The sequence below is a fragment of the Canis lupus genome, chromosome X (genome assembly GCF_003254725.2).
Source record: "Canis lupus dingo isolate Sandy chromosome X, ASM325472v2, whole genome shotgun sequence".
NCBI lineage: Eukaryota > Metazoa > Chordata > Mammalia > Carnivora > Canidae > Canis > Canis lupus.
Window position 1 is genome coordinate 120857280 of NC_064281.1, and position 18547 is coordinate 120875826.

General features: G+C 36.3%; 1 protein-coding gene across 2 annotated transcripts in view; it reads right to left on the reverse strand.

The window, feature by feature from the left end:
• Positions 1-18547, reverse strand: part of GABRA3 (gamma-aminobutyric acid type A receptor subunit alpha3) — a 309468-nt gene that overhangs the window by 97784 nt on the left and 193137 nt on the right. For both annotated transcript variants that reach the window (XM_025460685.3, XM_025460684.3), the window contains exon 5: positions 65-285. In XM_025460685.3, coding sequence (XP_025316470.1) covers positions 65-285 — 221 coding nt within the window. The remainder of the gene's footprint in view (positions 1-64; positions 286-18547) is intronic.

The window sequence follows — 18547 nt, forward strand, 5'->3', positions numbered from 1 at the left end:
AAGTCCAGTCCTACCCCTCACCCCACCCCCCATATACTTTAGATGGGAGGTACCACTCTCTGACCTCATTGTGTAGAGGAGGGTTCCATTGTCCACCAGTCTGAGCAGCTTGTTAGGTGTGGTCATGTTATGGGCTACTGATTTCTTGCCATTATGAAAGAAGGTGTCAGGGGTCCAGATCTTACTAGCCAGGAGATTGTTCAGTGGAAGAATCTTCATGGGTCCATCAAATTTTAGTCTTTCATCATGCCATGTCTGTCGAAAAAATACATCAATGGTGTACTCCTACAGACAAAAAGAGAGAACAATGTTTGAACAGAGTTCTGGTGCACACAATGCACTTAGCAAATATTAATCACCTTGCAATACAATATTTCCTCCAATGCACAGAAGCAGCAGTCTATTAATAGTACTTACTGGTAAGTATGGCAAATGATTATGATTGAAAAATAAAGCTATGGTGATCAATAAGTATGAAAATATTACATCTGACAAGATTTTGTTAGGGAGGTTGTTACCAACACTGCCATGGGCATCATACAAGCTGACCATAAGACTCTGCCTTATGAAAAGGCAAGAGCTCCCTTCTTTGTTCAGTGGCATCTCTAATAATAACAAATTCTTTACCTCATCTCTTTTACTAAATGATCCCATATGAATATCAAAGGCCAATATAACAATCATCATAAAACCAAAACCTTAAACTTTAAAACACATTTGAGTCTCAAGAAAATGATACATCTGATGAGTTTATATTTTATTATCTTCAATAAATAAGGAATGCTTACCTATAAATAAAAACAAATAGAAAATGGTAAATAGAATAACAAAAAATCATAAAATAGATAAAAATTGCTAAGAAGCATGCACAAAAAATTTCAAAATTGCTGTTAATCTAAACATAAAATAACAATAAATGTTTCAGGTTTTGGCAACAGCAGACTAAATTGCTTGACTGTATCTTCTTGTAGCTATTAATTATAAAATTAAAACATAAAAGGAGAAGGGGAGAAGAAGGGAGGAAGAATCTATTAAAAGCAATGGGGTGCAACTAAAAGCAGACAAAAACTTGAGGAAAGTTTACTCCTGAAAGATGGCAGCAGCAGTGGGTGCTCCCCCAAATCTAGAATTCCCATGGCAGATACCACAGTTTTACTGGCTCAAGCTGGCAGATAATCTGGAGATTTAGGGGTGGTACTCCTGGAAGTAAGACAGTGACAGAAGGGATGGGACCTCAAGTCTGTGTATATATACCCTGCCCCAAATTTTGGCTATTATACAATACACACATAAGCAAGACTTGGGGACTCTGTTAAAAAAATGCAGCCAGAAACTATAGGGGAATCTTCCACAAAATGACAGATGACAAAACTGTGCTGAGTAATGCTTGTAAGTTTAGCAGAAATTAGAAAATGTATTGGCTTATTATCTCAGAGGATAGACCCCAAGCCTGGTCAAAGGGCTGAAAATTCATGACAAGGCCCTGGAAGGATGAGAGCCACTGAGAGGGTGAGTCCCCAAATCTGAGTGCAAATCCTGCCCAAATCTCTGACCACTAAACTACACAAGGCATAGCGGACACTTCTAGGTATCCAGGTAAACTAAAGAAGTAGCCTAAAATCCTGTGCCTTAAAAATCCCTTAATGGCTTTTACTCATAATATAAAATAAGTTTAAATATCCTTCCCATACTTAAAAAATATGACCCTTCTCTTCTCTGAGCTCTTCTCCAACCATTCTGTCCTCTAACAATTAGCCAGTCTGGGTTTTCTCTTTCTCTAGCATACCAAGTACATTACTGACTAAGGATTAGAATAGTCTATAAATATCATCTAACTTGGGACACATTCAAAGTCAGAAGAGTTTTTATCAAAAATTACACCAGGACAAGAGGTGTAAACCAGGACTGTGCCAGGTAAAAAGCTGGAACTAGACCTCTACCTAAAACCAAGACCCTGAATGGCTCTAACTTCAGCAAAAGAGAGTTAGATAAAATGAACTAGACAAAACCAATTTACAACATGAAAATTAAAAAAGGAAACTTGTCTATTGAAGCATAGATTCAGAATGGAGAGAGGTTTAAGGGAAGCATTTCTACTGAGATTTAGCAACCTTAAGTCCATACTTATATGGGATTATTGATGTTTAAATACACAGTATCTGCCTGGTTTTGAGCTTACAAACTGAGAAATTAACACATGAATTTGCCTCAAAGTGGGGATGACTCTATATTGACTTGCAAAAGCAAACACAAAAACACTCCGGGGGAGGGGGGGGAATCCCTGGGTGTAGCCCCTGCCTTTGGGCCAGGGCATGATCCTGGGGTCCCAGGATCAAGTCCTGCATGGGGCTCCCTGCATGGAGCCTACTTCTCCCTCTGCCTGTCTCTGTCTCTCTGTCTCTCTCTCTCATGAACAAATTTAAAAAAAAAAATCTAAAAAACAAAACGAAAAAACATTTCTGGAAGGACATGACCATAAATAAATGCTTGCTAAAATAAGCTTACAATGCACAACAGAACACCTAAGGAAATGGTTATGAGAGAGAGTTAGCTGATACAACATGTAACTGAATTAGACCCCTCCTTCACATAACAGAATACTCAAATAGATACTATAAAAGAAATATAATTAAAATGATAAAGGTTCCAAAGGAGGGATTAAGAACATTGAAAATAAAAACTCAATGAATATGTTACGTACAAGGTTATACATCAATGAAGAGAAATTAGAAAACTGGAAATGCTTTTGAAGAAAAATGGCTCAGTGCACATTTCAGACAGATAAATGATGAAAAACACACATGAAAGAAAGGTATAGTACCAGGAGGATAAAATGAAAAGGTTCAGCATAATCTAATAAAATTTGAAAGTTAGAGAATAGAGAAAATGAGTGAGAAACAATATTTGAAGGACTAATAGATGACGGTTTCTTAAAATTGCTAAAATATATGCATCCCTAGCTTTGAGGCCCATAATGAGTTACAATCTCAATATATAAAATAGACCCAAGCCAACACATAGTAGATTTGGAGAATATCAAAGAAGAGATCTTAAAAATGGCAAAACAGAAAAGGCATATTACCTACAAAGAAATAACAATTTCACTGATAGAAGACTTCATGAAAACAGTAACAGAAACCAAAAGAATTATATAGCCAACAAGATTATCATTTAAGAGCAAGGCCAAATATAGATCATTTTTTTAATGAAAGAAGTAACATAGTTTCATGGCTACATCAGTCACAGCATTCAGATCTTATTCAGAAGTAATCATATCAAAGAAGCAATATTCTATCATAAACACTAATTCCCCTTTCCCTTGTATTATTTTTCTTCATGCATTATTTTGTCAGCACTGATAAAATATATTTTTATTTGGTTACTATTTTTCTTTTTTTGGGGGGGGTTACTATTTCTTTCATTTCACTAGCATGGAAGCTTCATGAGAGCTGAGACTGGTTTATTTGCTACTATAACTCTAGCACCTGGCATACAATAGGTGCTCCATAAACATTTTTTTAAATTTTATTTTAATGCCACTAGGGTTAACATACAGTGTTATATTAGTTTCAGGTATACAATATAGTGATTCAGCAATTCCATACATCGCCCAGTGCTTATCATGACAAGTGCACTCAATCCCCATCACCTATTTCACCCATTCCTCACCTACCTCCCCCCTCAGGTAACCATCAGTTTCTTCTCTATAGTTAAGAGCCTGTCTCTTGGTTTCTCTCTCTCTCCTTCCCCTTTGTTCCTTTCTTTTGTTTCTTCAATTTCACATTTGAGTGAGATCATATAGTATTTGTCTTTCTTGGACTTATTTTACTTAGCAGTATATTCTCCACCTTGCACATGGCAAGAGCTCATTTTATGGGTGAATAGTATTCCATTGTGTATATATACCACATCTTCCGTATCCATTCATGTATCAGTGGACACTTGAGCTGCTTCCATAGTTCAACTATTGTAAATAATGCTGCCATAAACATAGGAGTGCGTGTATCACTTCAAATTAATATTTTTGCATTTGGGGGGTAAAAACCTAGAAGTATGATTACTGAATTGTAGCATAGTTCTATTTTCAACTTTTTGAGGAACTTTCATACTGTTTTCCATAGTGGCTGCACCAGTTTGCGTTCTGACCAACAGTGCAGGAAAGTTCATTTTTCTCCACTTCCTTGCCAACACTTGTTGTTTATGGTTTTGATTATAGCCATTCTGACAGGTGTGTAAGTGACATCTCACTGTAGTTTCAATTTGCATTTCCCTGATGTTAAATGATAATGAACATCTTTTCATGTGTTTGTTGGCCATCTGGATGTCTTCTTTGGAGAAATGTCTGTTCATGTCTTTGGCCCACTTGTTAATTGGATTATCTGGTTTTTTTGGGTGTTAAATTGTATCAGTTCTTTACATATTTTGATTATTAACCTTTATTGGATTATCATTTGCAAATACCTTCTCCCATTTAGTAGGTTGCCTTTTACTTTTGTTGGTTGTTGCCTTTGCTGTGCATAAATTTTATATTTTGATGTAGTCCTAATAGTTTATTTTTGCTTTTGTTTCCTTTGCCTCAGAAGACATATCTAGAAAAATGTTGCTATGGCTAATGTCAGAGACATCACTGCTTGAGCACTCTTCTAGAATTCTTATGGTTTTAGGTCTCACACTCAAGTCTTTAATTCATTTCGAATTCATTTTTGTGCATGGCAAAAGAAAGTGGTCCAGTTTTCTCAACACTATTTGCTGAAGAAACTGTCTTTTTCTCATTGGATATTCTTGCCTTCTTTGTTGATTAGTTGACCATATAATTGTGAGTTTATTTCCGGGTTTTCTATTCCATTCTACTGATCTATGTGTCTATTTATGTGCCACTACCACACTGTTTTGATTACTACAGCTTTGTGATAGAACTTAAAATCTGTAATTGTGATACTTCCTATTTTGCTTCTCTTTTTCAAAATTGCTTGGGCTATTGGTGTCTTTTGTGGTTCCATATAAATGTTAGGATTGTTTGTTCTAGTTCTGTGAAAAAGTTGTTGGTAGTTTGAGGGGGATTACATTAAATGTGTAGATTGCTTTGTGTAGTATAGACATTTTCACAATATTTGTTATTCCAACCCATGAGCATGGAATGTCTATTTCTTTGCATTGTCTAGTTTACACAGTATATGCCTTCCACACTCTGGTTAGATTTATTCCTAGGTGTCTGATTATTTTTGGTGCAATTGTAAATGGGATTGTTTTCTTAATGTCACTTTCTGCTGTTTCATTGTTAATGTATAGAAATTCAACAGATTTCTGCACATTGATTTTGTATCCTGTGGCTTTGCTGAAATCACTAATCAGTTCTTGTAGGTTTTAGCTGAAGTCTTTAGGGTTTTCTACATATAGTATCATGTCATCTACAAAGAGTGAAAATTTTACTTCTTACTGATTTGTATGCTTTTTTTTTTTTTTTTTTTTTTTTTTTGGTCTAATGCAGTGGCTAGGACTCCCAGTACTATGTTGAATAAAAGTGGTGAGTGGACACCCTTGTCTTATTCCTGACCTTAGGGGAAATGCTCTCAGTTTCTCCCCATTGAGGATATTAGCTGTGGGTTTTTCATATGTGGCTTTTATGATGTTGAGGTATGCTTCCCTCCGAAACTACTTTGTTGAGGGCTTTTATCATGAATGAATGTTGTACTTTGTGAAACTGATGTACTTTGCTACATCTGTTGAAATGATCATGTGGTTTTTAACCCTTCATTGATGTGATGTATCACATTAATTGATTTGTGAATACAGAACCACTCTCAATGCTGGGAATAAATCCCACTTGATTGTGATGATTTTTTAAAAATATATTGTTGGAATCTGGTTGCTAATATTTTGTATAGGAATTTTGCATCCATGTTTATGAGAGATATCGGCCTGTAGTTCTCTTCTTTTGTGGTATCAGGGTGATACTGGCCTCACAGAATGAATTTGGAAGCTTTCCTTGTATTTTTTGGAATTGTTTGAGAATAGATATTAACTCTTACTTAAATGTTTGTTAGAATTTCCCTGTGAAGTTGTCTGGTCCTAGACTTTTGTTTGCTGGGTTGTTTTTTTGTTTTGGTGGGGTGGTTTGACTACTGGTTCAATATACTTGTTGATAATTGGTCTGTTCAAATTTTCTATTTCTTCCTGGTTCAGTTTTGGTATATTATATATTTCTAGGAATTTATCTATTTTTTCTAGGTTGTCTAATTTGTTGACAAATAGCTTTTCATAATATTCTCTTATAATTGCTTGTATTTCTGTTGTGGTTATTATTTATCCTTCATTTCTGAGTACTTCTCTCTCTTTTTGATTAATCTGGCTAGAGGTTTCTCAATTTTATTGATCTTTTCAAAGAACCAGTTCCTGGTTTCATTGATCTGTTCAATTTCTTTTTTAGTTTCTAGATCATTATTTCTGCTCTAATATTTATTATTTCATTCCTTCTGCTAGTTTTGGGTTTTGTTTGTTCTTTATCTAGCTCCTTTGGGAATAATGTTAAGCTGTTTATTTGAGATATTTCTTGCTTCTTTAGGTAGGCCTGTATTACTATAAATTCCCTCTTAGGATCACTTTTGCTGCATCCCAAAGGTTTTGGGCCATTGTGTTTTCATTTTCATTTGTTTCCACATACTTTTTTATTTTTTGTTTGGCCCATTCATTGTTTAGTAGCATGTAATTTAACCTCCATGAATCTTTACTTTTTTCCATATTTTTTTTTTTGTGGTTGATTTCCAGTTTCATAGCATTGTGGTCAGAAAACATGCATGGTATTACTTTGATTTTTTTTAAATTATTGTGACTTGTTTTATGGCCTAATATGTGATCTATTCTGGAGAATGTTCCATGTATACTTGAAAAGAATATGTATTTTGATCTTTTAGGATAGAATATTTTAAATATATGTTAAATCCATCTAGTCCAGTGTGTCATTCAAAACCACTGTTTCCTTATTGATTTTCTGCTTAGATGATCTGTCCATTGACATGTGTTGTTAAAGTCCTGTACCAATATTGAATTGCTATCAATTAGTTCCTTTTTGTTATTAACTGTTTTATGTATTTGGGTGCTCCCATGTTGGGTGAAAAATATTTATAATTCTTATGTCATCTTGTTGGATTGTTCCCTTTATGATTACCTAGTGTCCTTCTGGGTGTCTTTTTATAGGCTTTGTTTTAAACTCTATATTGTCTGATCTAAGTATTGCTACTCCAGCTTTCTTTTGACATCCATTTCCATGATAAATGTTTCTCCATCTCCTCACTTTCAATCTACAGGTGTATTTTAAGTCTGAAATGAGTCTCTTATAGGCCACATATGGATTGGTCTTATTTTTTTTATCCACTCTGACACCCTGTGTCTTTTGATTGGAGCATTTAGTCCATTTGCATTCAAAGTAATTACTGGTAGTGGGATCCCTGGGTGGTGCAGCGGTTTGGCGCCTGCCTTTGGCCCAGGGCACAATCCTGGAGACCCGGGATCGAATCCCACATCAGGCTCCCGGTGCATGGAGCCTGCTTCTCCCTCTGCCTATGTCTCTGCCTCTCTCTCTCTCTCTCTCTCTCTGTGACTATCATAAATAAAAAAAAGTAATTACTGGTAGATATGTATTTATTACCATTTTGTTATTTGTTTTGTGTTTGTTGTAGCTTTATTCTTATGTAGTTTTTTCTCATCTTTTTTTCTATTTCTCACTTTCATGGTTTGTTGGTTTTCTTTAGTGATATACTTGAGTTCCTTTTTCTTTATTTTTTGCATTTATATTACTGTTTTTTTTATTTGTGGTTACCATCTGGTTTAAATATAACATCTGCATATAGCAGTCTATATTAAGCTGATGGTCATTTAATTTTAAATCCATTTTTTACTCTGCCCCCTCTTTGTTTCAGATATTTGATATCATATTTTAAATCTTTTTATTTTATGAATCCCTTGACTGATTTTTACTGATATACTTATTTTTACTGCTTCTGTGTTTTTTACTTTTCTTACTCCTAGTTATGGTCTTTCCTTTCCTGTCAAAGAATCCCCTTTAGTATTTCTTGTAAATATGGCTTAGTTGTCATGAACTCCTTTACTTTTTTGTTTGTCTGAGAAACTCTATCTCTCCTTCTATTCTGAATGATATCCTTGCTGCATAGAGTATTTTGGGTTCAGATTTTTTTCCCTTTCAGCACTTGGAATATATCATACCACTCTCTTCTAGCCTGCACAGTTTCTGCTGAAAAATCAGCTTATTTCCTTATTGGGTTTCCTTTGTATGTAATTGTCTTCTTTACTCTTGTAATCTTTAAAATTCTTTATCATTTTTTTGGCATTTTATTACTATGTGGACTTCCTCAGGTTGAAATTGTTGGAGGATCCCTATGCCTCCTAAATTTTGACATCTGTTTCCCTCTCCAGATTCAGGAAGTTTTCAACCATTTCTCCAAACACATTTTCTGCCTCCCTTCCTCTCTCTTTTCCTTCTGGGATCCCTATAATATCAATGTGATTATGGTTAATGGAGTCACTGAGTTCCCTAACTCTAGTCTCACGATGCTATATTTGTCTCTCATCTGTTCAGCTTTCCATTGCTCTATCCTTCAGGTCACTGATATGATGATCTGCTTCTTGTAGCCTACTCTGTATTCCATCTATTGCATTTTTATTTGCATTTAAATAAATGTAATTACTATTATAAAATAGATGTGATTACTTTTATAAAATAGATGTAATTACTGTAATAAAAGTAATTACTTTGAATGTAAATGGACTAAATGCTCCAATCAAAAGACACAGGGTGTCAGAGTGGATAAAGAAAGAAGACCATTTGCTGTGCAAAAGCTTCTTATCTTGATGAAGTCCCAATAGTTCATTTTTGCTTTTGTTTCTTTTGCCTTCGTGGATGTATCTTCAAGAAGTTACTATGGCCGAGTTCAAAAAGGGTGTTGCCTGTGTTCTTCTCTAGGATTTTGATGGAATCTTGTCTCACATTTAGATCTTTCATCCATTTTGAGTTTATCTTTGTGTATGGTGCAAGAGAGTGGTCTAGTTTCATTCTTCTGCATGTGGATGTCCAATTTTCCCAGCACCATTTATTGAAGAGACTGTCTTTCTTCCAGTGGATAGTCTTTCCTCCTTTATCGAATATTAGTTGACCATAAAGTTCAGGGTCCACTTCTGGGTTCTCTATTCTGTTCCATTGATCTATGTGTCTGTTTTTGTGCCAGGACCACACTGTCTTGATGACCACAGCTTTGTAGTACAACCTGAAATCTGGCATTGTGATGCCCCCAGATATGGTTTTCTTTTTTAAAATTCCCCTGGCTATTCGGGGTCTTTTCTGATTCCACACAAATCTTAAAATAATTTGTTCTAACTCTCTGAAGAAAGTCCATGGTATTTTGATAGGGATTGCATTAAACGTGTATATTGCCCTGGGTAACATTGACATTTTCACAATATTAATTCTGCCAATCCATGAGCATGGAATATTTTTCCATCTCTTTGTGTCTTCCTCCATTTCTTTCAGAAGTGTTCTATAGTTTTGAGGGTATAGATCCTTTACATCTTTGGTTAGGTTTATTCCTAGGTATCTTATGCTTTTGGGTGCAATTGTAAATGGGATTGACTCCTTAATTTCTCTTTCTTCAGTCTCATTGTTAGTGTATAGAAATGCCACTGATTTCTGGGCATTGATTGTGTATCCTGCCATGCTACCGAATTGCTGTATGAGTTCTAGCAATCTTGTGGTGGAGACTTTTGGGTTTTCTATGTAGAGTATCATGTCATCGGCGAAGAGGGAGAGTTTGACTTCTTCTTTGCCAATTTGAATGCCTTTAATGTCTTTTTGTTGTCTGATTGCTGAGGCTAGGACTTCCAGTACTATGTTGAATAGCAGTGGTGAGAGTGGACATCCCTGTCTTGTTCCTGATCTTAGGGGAAAGGCTCCCAGTGCTTCCCCATTGAGAATGATATTTGCTGTGGGCTTTTCATAGATGGCTTTTAAGATGTCAAGGAATGTTCCCTCTATCCCTACACTCTGAAGAGTTTTGATAAGAAATGGATGCTGTATTTTGTCAAATGCTTTCTCTGCATCTAATGAGAGGATCCTATGGTTCTTGGTTTTTCTCTTGCTGATATGATGAATCACATTGATTGTTTTACGGGTGTTGAACCAGCCTCGTGTCCCAGGGATAAATCCTACTTGGTCATGGTGAATAATTTTCTTAATGTACTGTTGGATCCTATTGGCCAGTATCTTTTTGAGAATTTTTGCATCCATGTTCATCAGGGATATTGGTCTGTAATTCTCCTTTTTGGTGGGGTCTTTGTCTGGTTTTGGAATTAAGGTGATGCTGGCCTCATAGAACGAATTTGGAAGTACTCCATCTCTTTCTATCTTTCCAAACAGCTTTAGAATCTTTTGCACAGCAAAGGATACAGTCAACAAAACTAAAAGACAACCTACAGAATGGGAGAAGATATTTGCAAATGACATATCAGATAAAGGGCTAGTTTCCAAGATCTATAAAGAACTTATTAAACTCAACACCAAAGAAACAAACAATCCAATCATGAAATGGGCAAAAGACATGAAGAGAAATCTCACAGAGGAAGACATAGACATGGCCAACATGCATATGAGAAAATGCTCTGCATCACTTGCCATCAGGGAAATACAAATCAAAACCACAATGAGATACCACCTCACACCCGTGAGAATGGGGCAAATTAACAAGGCAGGAAACAACAAATGTTGGAGAGGATGCGGAGAAAAGGGAACCCTCTTACACTGTTGGTGGGAATGTGAACTGGTGCAGCCACTCTGGAAAACTGTGTGGAGGTTCCTCAAACAGTTAAAAATATACCTGCCCTACGACCCAGCAATTGCACTGTTGGGGATTTACCCCAAAGATACAAATGCAATGAAACGCCGGGACACCTGCACCCCGATGTTTATAGCAGCAATGGCCACGATAGCCAAACTGTGGAAGGAGCCTCGGTGTCCAACGAAAGATGAATGGATAAAGAAGATGTGGTTTATGTATACAATGGAATATTACTCAGCTATTAGAAATGACAAATACCCACCATTTGCTTCAACGTGGATGGAACTGGAGGGTATTATGCTGAGTGAAGTAAGTCAGTCGGAGAAGGACAAACATTATATGTTCTCATTCATTGGGGGAATATAAATAATAGTGAAAGGGAATATAAGGGAAGGGAGAAGAAATGTGTGGGAAATATCAGAAAGGGAGACAGAACGTAAAGACTGCTAACTCTGGGAAACGAACTAGGGGTGGTAGAAGGGGAGGAGGGCGGGGGGTAGGAGTGAATGGGTGACGGGCACTGGGGGTTATTCTGTATGTTAGTAAATTGAACACCAATAAAAAATAAATTAAAAAAAAAGAAAGAAGACCAATGCATATGTTGCCTATAAGAGACTCATTTCAGACTTAAAAGACATCTGTAGATTGAAAGTGAGGAGATGGAGAAACATTTATCATGGAAATGGATGTCAAAAGAATGCTGGAGTAGCAATACTTATATCAGAGTTCTTCATCTCTGATATGTTATTTTTTATCTCTGTTATGGGTCTCAGTGATGTCCTCTACTCTTTTCTAAAGTCCAATGAGTACCTTTTATGATCATTTCTTTAAATTCTCTATCAAGCATATTACTTATTTCAGTTTCAATTAGATACCTTGCTGTGATTTTGTTGGGTTCTTTCATTTGTGACAAATTTCTCTGTCTCTTCATTTTGTCTACTTCTCTGTGTCTGTTTCTCTGTGTTAGGAAAGTCAGCTACATCTTTGCTCTTGTAAGTAGTGGCTTTATGAAGAAGAGGTTTTGTAGTGCCCTGCAGTGCAGTGTGCCCTGTTCATCAGAACCTGGCACTTCAGGGCAGTATTCTATGTGTGTTGCTTATGTCCTGCTATTGTGTGTGTGTGTAGCTTTTCCTTTCAGTCCAGACTCTACACTGACTCTCTGCCCATTGTCAGCTTTGGTTGCACTCTGTAGTGTGAGACCCATACAGGCTAGCTCTGAGGTAGAGCATAACCATAAGAGGGCTGGGGAGTGGAGTGTTGGTGTTAGCAAAATTTGCATTGAGCTGCTAGTCCTAGGCTAATTCCTCGAATCATGGTGGTAGCTCGGGGTGTGGCATGCAACAGCAGAGGTGGTCAGGCGTACAAGGTAACTATGCACTCAGCCACTGGTCAAGGCACACATGTGGCATTAACAATATTTTCACTGAGCCACTAGTCCTAGGCAGGATTCCTAAGTATAGTCGCCATATGGGTGGAACATAGGAAGGCAGCAGCTGGGCAGGACATGTGTTGTATTAACAAAGCTTATACTAGGTCCAGGGCAGAGGCCAGCAGGTCTGGAGTCAGACAATCCTCAGGAAAACTCATGGGTGGGACACACTGCTAACAGGTTAGGTAGCAAGTGTCTGCATGGTACCACCTGTCATAGGTGGCTCTGAGTTTATGATGGGGGTAGGGAGGAAAATGGCAGCTGCCAGCTCCTTTGTTCCCAGAGAAGTCTCCCAATAAAATCCACAACAGTATAAACAGATCTCCCTCCAGTTGTGCAAGCTGTTACTTCTATGTTGCCTTTCCTGAATCTGTTGTCTCTTTAAGAGCAGGGACCTGGCTATCACTCATCCTCCTAGCTTACCCAGCCCTGAGTCAGGTGACTTTTAAAGCTGCAGGCTCCAAGTCCTGCTGGTTATACAAATTCATGGAATTCAGCCCCTCTGGTTTTCAAGGCCAGATGTTACTGGGATTCATTTTCCCTTTGTGGGCTGCTTTGTCCTTTCTCCTTTCCATGACTGCTGTTCCTTCCCTTCTGTGGGCAGCTCCACACTACAGATTCTGCCCTTCCTAACCTCTCTGATGCACTTCTCTACATTTAGTTGTGGAGTTTGTTCTACCAGTCTTTGGATTACTCTCAGGTTTATTGACTTAGATGTGATATCTAGTTGTAAACATGGGAAGGGGTGAGCTTAGGGTCCTCCTACTCCACCATCTTGTACCCCTCTACCAAAGAGATTCAGAAAATATAAATACTTTTGATAAATAAATGATTGACTATATCCTCATGAAAAGAACTATTAAAATAAGTTCTTTATGTAGTTGAAAACTAAAACAGCAGGAAGATGGAAGTAGAAATAGCCAGCACCAAGTATTAACTAACATATGGTTAAATTAAACAAATAATGGCTCTCTACAAATAATAATAAGGACTATAAAAACTAGGTGGAATAAATAACTTGAGTAAACCTAATGGAAGGAGGGAGTAGGGATATGTTGATTAATGCATTATTGTATTACTTGGGAGGAGGGTGGAGATACTAAACTTCAGGTCAAGTATGTATGTTAATGTTTAAAGAAACCACTAAAGAATGTACCAGACATAAAATATAAAGCTTATAAAGCAGTAGAGAAAAGCAATTGGCGATATAGAAAATGCTTCAATCTATAGAAAACAAATAAAAATAATTCATGGAAAAATATGGGGAAAAGAAGCCATAAGATAGTAGAAACAAACTTACTGTACTCTAAGGATAAATAAACAGTATAGCTACATGCTATGTATATACAAGAGTCACTCCTAAAGAAACCTAAAAACACAGGTTGAAAGTAAGTAATAGAAACATATATATGAGCAAATACTATCAAAATAATGTGGTAGAATTATAAAGTACACAGTGGACTGTAAGACAAACATTTTTCTTTGGGATAAAATATCATTACATTAGAAAGCAAAGTATCTTCAGTGGAAAAATAACAATTCTAAATTTTTATGTATAAGATAACATAGACTTAAAAAACATAAAGCAAATTTGAATTACAAGGAGAATGTGACAAACCCATAGATTCTCAATAAATGATCAGAACAACAATTTGCATGATTAAAATATGCATACAATCCATTGACAAGATGAGCTAAGGGATATATAGACATATATGTATATATACGCAGATATCTATCAACCTATCTCTATATCTCTATATAGATACATATCTGTATATATATTTTTTTCGTATCTGTATATATAGGGATCCCTGGGTGGCGCAGTGGTTTGGCGCCTGCCTTTGGCCCAGGGCGCGATCCTGGAGACCCAGGATCGAATCCCACATCAGGCTCCCGGTACATGGAGCCTGCTTCTCCCTCTGCCTGTGTCTCTGCCTCTCTCTCTCTCTGTGACTATCATACATAAATAAATAAAAATTAAAAAAAACACTGCGTATCTGTATATATATATATATATATATATATAGACTTATCCACCTGACACTTAGTAAAAATACATTTTTTACCAAAAATAAGTGATCATGTGCTAAGTCATAAAGCAAATCTCAAGATACAAAAATATTTCATAACCTTCAAGCCATCCTTTTTCAATATGAGGCATTGAATTAGAAATTAATAACAAAGTTTTATATGTAAAAATTGAAAATCCTACTATAAAGATTTCAAGAAGCAAAGAAAAATCATAAAGGATATTAGAAAATACGTAGTACTGAACAACAGTAAAGATGCTTATAAAATATGAAATCTTGTAGTGGGACACTCAAGTGGTACTTGGAAGGAAATTGATAGCTGTAAAGAAGCCTTAAAGATTGCCTTAAAAAAGTAAAAGCCTAAAGCTAATCTCCCTCAAGAAACCAGAAGGACCACAGAGTACCCAAGTAAAGTAAAGAAAAAGATAACTGACGTTTGTGTGGAAGGCAGGGGTACAGCAGGGGCAGGAGAAATCTCTGATTTCTGCCCCTGTTCCCCAACCTCCAACCATCCATGGGCACCCTGGAGCCACCCTGCTGCCTCCACCCCCTCCCACTGCTCACGATGTGTGTGTTAGTCCCCTCACTGTGTGCTCCTCCACATGGCCCAATAGATGGTGGAGATCTGATGAGCTTCTAATAAAAAGAAAAGAAAAGAAAGTAAATATGGATGGACAGGAGAGAGAGAGAGAGAGAGAGAGAAAGAGAAGGAAGAATAAAAGAAAAAAATGACCCAGACAAATGCAAAAAGTGGTGAAACAAAAAACAAAAATAAATAATACATGTGAGTGATGAAAAAAACCCCAAACAGGTTACTTTGGGAACATTAACAATATAGAAAACTTCTGATAAATTTAATAAAGAAAAAGAGATAAAATGGGGAGAACACATGGGGTTAGGGGTAAGAATACAGATTAAATAAGATTTGCAAAAAATGTTAATTTTTGAACTGAGCAATTGCATTAAATTATTGTGTGTATATTTGTATTATATATATATAATCACTACCATCCTATAGATAATAGGGTGACAAGAGTACAGACAAGGAAATCAGTTAAGGGATTTTTACAGTTGGATATGCTAGAGGCAAGGGTGGCCTGAATCAGAGTACTACCAGTTGAGGTAATGAGAAGTAGTTTAAGCTGGGAACTCCTATGAACACAGATACAAACAACCATGAATAAAATAATAGTTAAAATCAATACATGTATTCAAAAATCATTATCAAGTTTGATTCTTTCAAGGAATGTAAAAGATGACCTAACATCAGAGAAACCTATTAATGTAATTAACTGCATTAAGAGATTAAAGGAGAAAAATCATGCAATCATCTTAATAGGGATCAAAAGAGAAGTTGCAAATTTTCATATATAACACACACATACACACCTTAAAAAACTAAGAACAGATGTAGAGTAGATCTATCTATCATATTTATTACTGTTTACTGTCATTTGGCCTTTCTAGAAAATCTTGTAGACATTCCCATGACTTCTGCTCTCCTAAATTAGGAGTCAAAACATCCTTTCTCATTCATTTGGGGAATATAAATAATAGTGAAAGGGAATATAAGGGAAGGGAGAAGAAATGTGTGGGAAATATCAGAAAGGGAAACAGAACATAAAGACTCCTAACTCTGGGAAATGAACTAGGGGTGATGGAAGGGGAGGAGGGCGGGGGGTGGGGGGTGAATGGGTGATGGGCACTGAGGGGGGCACTTGATGGGATGAGCACTGGGTGTTATTCTGTATGTTGGTAAATTGAACACCAATAAAAAATAAATTTATTATTTAAAAAAAGGAGTCAAAACTTAAATTGCCATTTTTTTATCTAGAATCAGATTAGTGACCTAAGAAATAGCAATCACACAAACATACACACTCAAATACATGCACACACACATGCATGTACACATGCATCCCACAGGAAACTTCAGAAATGTCAACAAGAAATAGGATCTGCATGGAGTTTCTACTTTTGCTGTGGGGTAGTGCAGGTGGTGGCAAAGGCACCTTGTTTTTAGTGGCCAATATGGCCACTAAACACATAAAAGAGTGCTTAACTTCAAAGGTAATCAGGAAAATTCCACTAATATCAATTAGACACCATTTCATGCTCATCTGAATGGCAAAAAACTATAATAATAGAAAGTTAGCAAAAGTGCAGCGAAATGGACCATACAATGCCAGTGGGATTATAAATTGGCACAGCCCATCAAGTGAGTAATTTGGTCCTATCTGAAGAAAGTTAAAAATGTACAAATAAAAAATGTTATCTGCAGGTACATACCCTACAGAAACTCAAACATATTCTCAAGAAGATGTATACAAGAATGTTTGTTGTTATCAGTGTTCGTAGTAGGAAAAATTTGGAAAGAGTCTAAATGCACATTGTCACAAGAATTGGACAAATGTATAAATAAAAAATATGCATACACTGGAATAGTCTATAGCAGTTAAAATAAATCAATCAGAGTTAAATGCATCAGAAAGAAATGCTTCCAATACATGGTTGAAAAAGTGAATTGGCACTTGGCGGGATGAGCACTGGGTGTTATGCTATATGTTGTCAAATTGAACTCCAATAAAAAAAAGGAAAAAAAAGAAAAAATGAATTGTAAAATAATACAGAAGCTATGATGCACTTTACAGTTTGAAATATATTTATAGTTTGAAAGCATGAAAACCACTTTGTGTCATTTATTATATTTGTCACTGCATGTGATATATACATCTTTAGTTTTAAGTCTATAATATGTGTGGAAATTACCAAAAAAAAAAAAGAAAAGAAAAGAAAAGAAAACTCATTGTTTTAATTAGTTCTAGTTGGGGGGGAGGAGAAAAATGGGATCAGGATAAGGTACACAAGGGACTTCATCTGTATCAGTAAAGATTTTTTCTTATGAGAAAAAAATATGGCAAGATTTTTAAGATTTAAAAAGTTGAGTGATGAGTACCTATTTTTTAATATATTATTTTCTGTACAGTCAGAACTACTGGGGAAAATCAGATAGTGATTATTTGCTCCATAAGTATCCAATGACCTTTGACCAAAAGCAATCAATTTTGAACTGACCATTCTAGCAATGTAATCAATTCCTTCCTTGCAGATTGAATCATATACTTTCCAAAAATGGTGGCCTCCAAATTGACAAATAAATTTCATTGTTTTGTGAGGCACTGAAATAAAATATTCCAGATAATAAGGCTGGCTAAATCTGCCTCCTGGGAAAGGTACTACACTAGGCAAAGATGATATGTACCACTTGGGAGGAAATTTCTGGTTTGGTGTTAGACCCTGAATGTCTTCAATTCTTTAACACTGTGCAGTGTATCAAAGCAGCCTGCCAGAAAGGGACTGCAAGGCTGATTTAGCTTTAGCAGAGTCTGGAGCCATGATACTTGACAACTGCATTACAGTGAAGGCATTGTTAGTGCCTCATAGGCAGGACACTGCCCCCCCTTATTTTGACTATCCAGTCTTCTCTTTGTTCTTTGCCTTCTTACTATCATTCTGAATTTTGAAGAATCATAGTCCACCTGCCCCTTTCAGTTGCATTTAATCCTTGAAATAGTCTTATTAGCATTGTTTATGTGTCCTGCATATTTTACATAAAAGTAGCCCAGAAGATTCCTGGTCATGGACTCCTAGGCAAAACCCCACAGACATGGACTCCTTTCTATAATGTAACTAGAAACATGGTATCCTATAGAATAAAAGGAAACTGACAGCCCAACAGGCTTTCAAAATAGATAAAGGCCCCCTTTCATTCTGTGCCTGAGACTACCAGTAAGTGAGGGCTTAAAGTGAATATTGACACTTTTCCAGTGCTAGGTGGGAAACAATAATTTCATGGCCACTGCCACCAAGAAAGAGGTCCCTTGCTACTACTTTCTTTTTAATCAACATCATTTTTTTCCTCTATGGTCTTTGATACTCTGGTAACTTTGCATGATTTTCACAAGAAGTCACATCAAAATATATGCCATCTGTATCAAGAATTATATCTTTCATGAATTCATATTTCCCAAGCCTCTATTTTCTTTTTTTTTCATTATGCTATATGATTAGTTCTCTTATTGAATTGTACTTGCTTCATTACCTAGCTGTCCACTGTATACTCTAGGAAGTTTCTCTGTTGGCAAGCAGCAGCTGGCACTTGTTACCTAGCAGGTATCTAAAGAGTTAAAGTATCCCTGGGAAAAGACTGAAATTGACAATACATAGAATTGGCATCTTAAGTT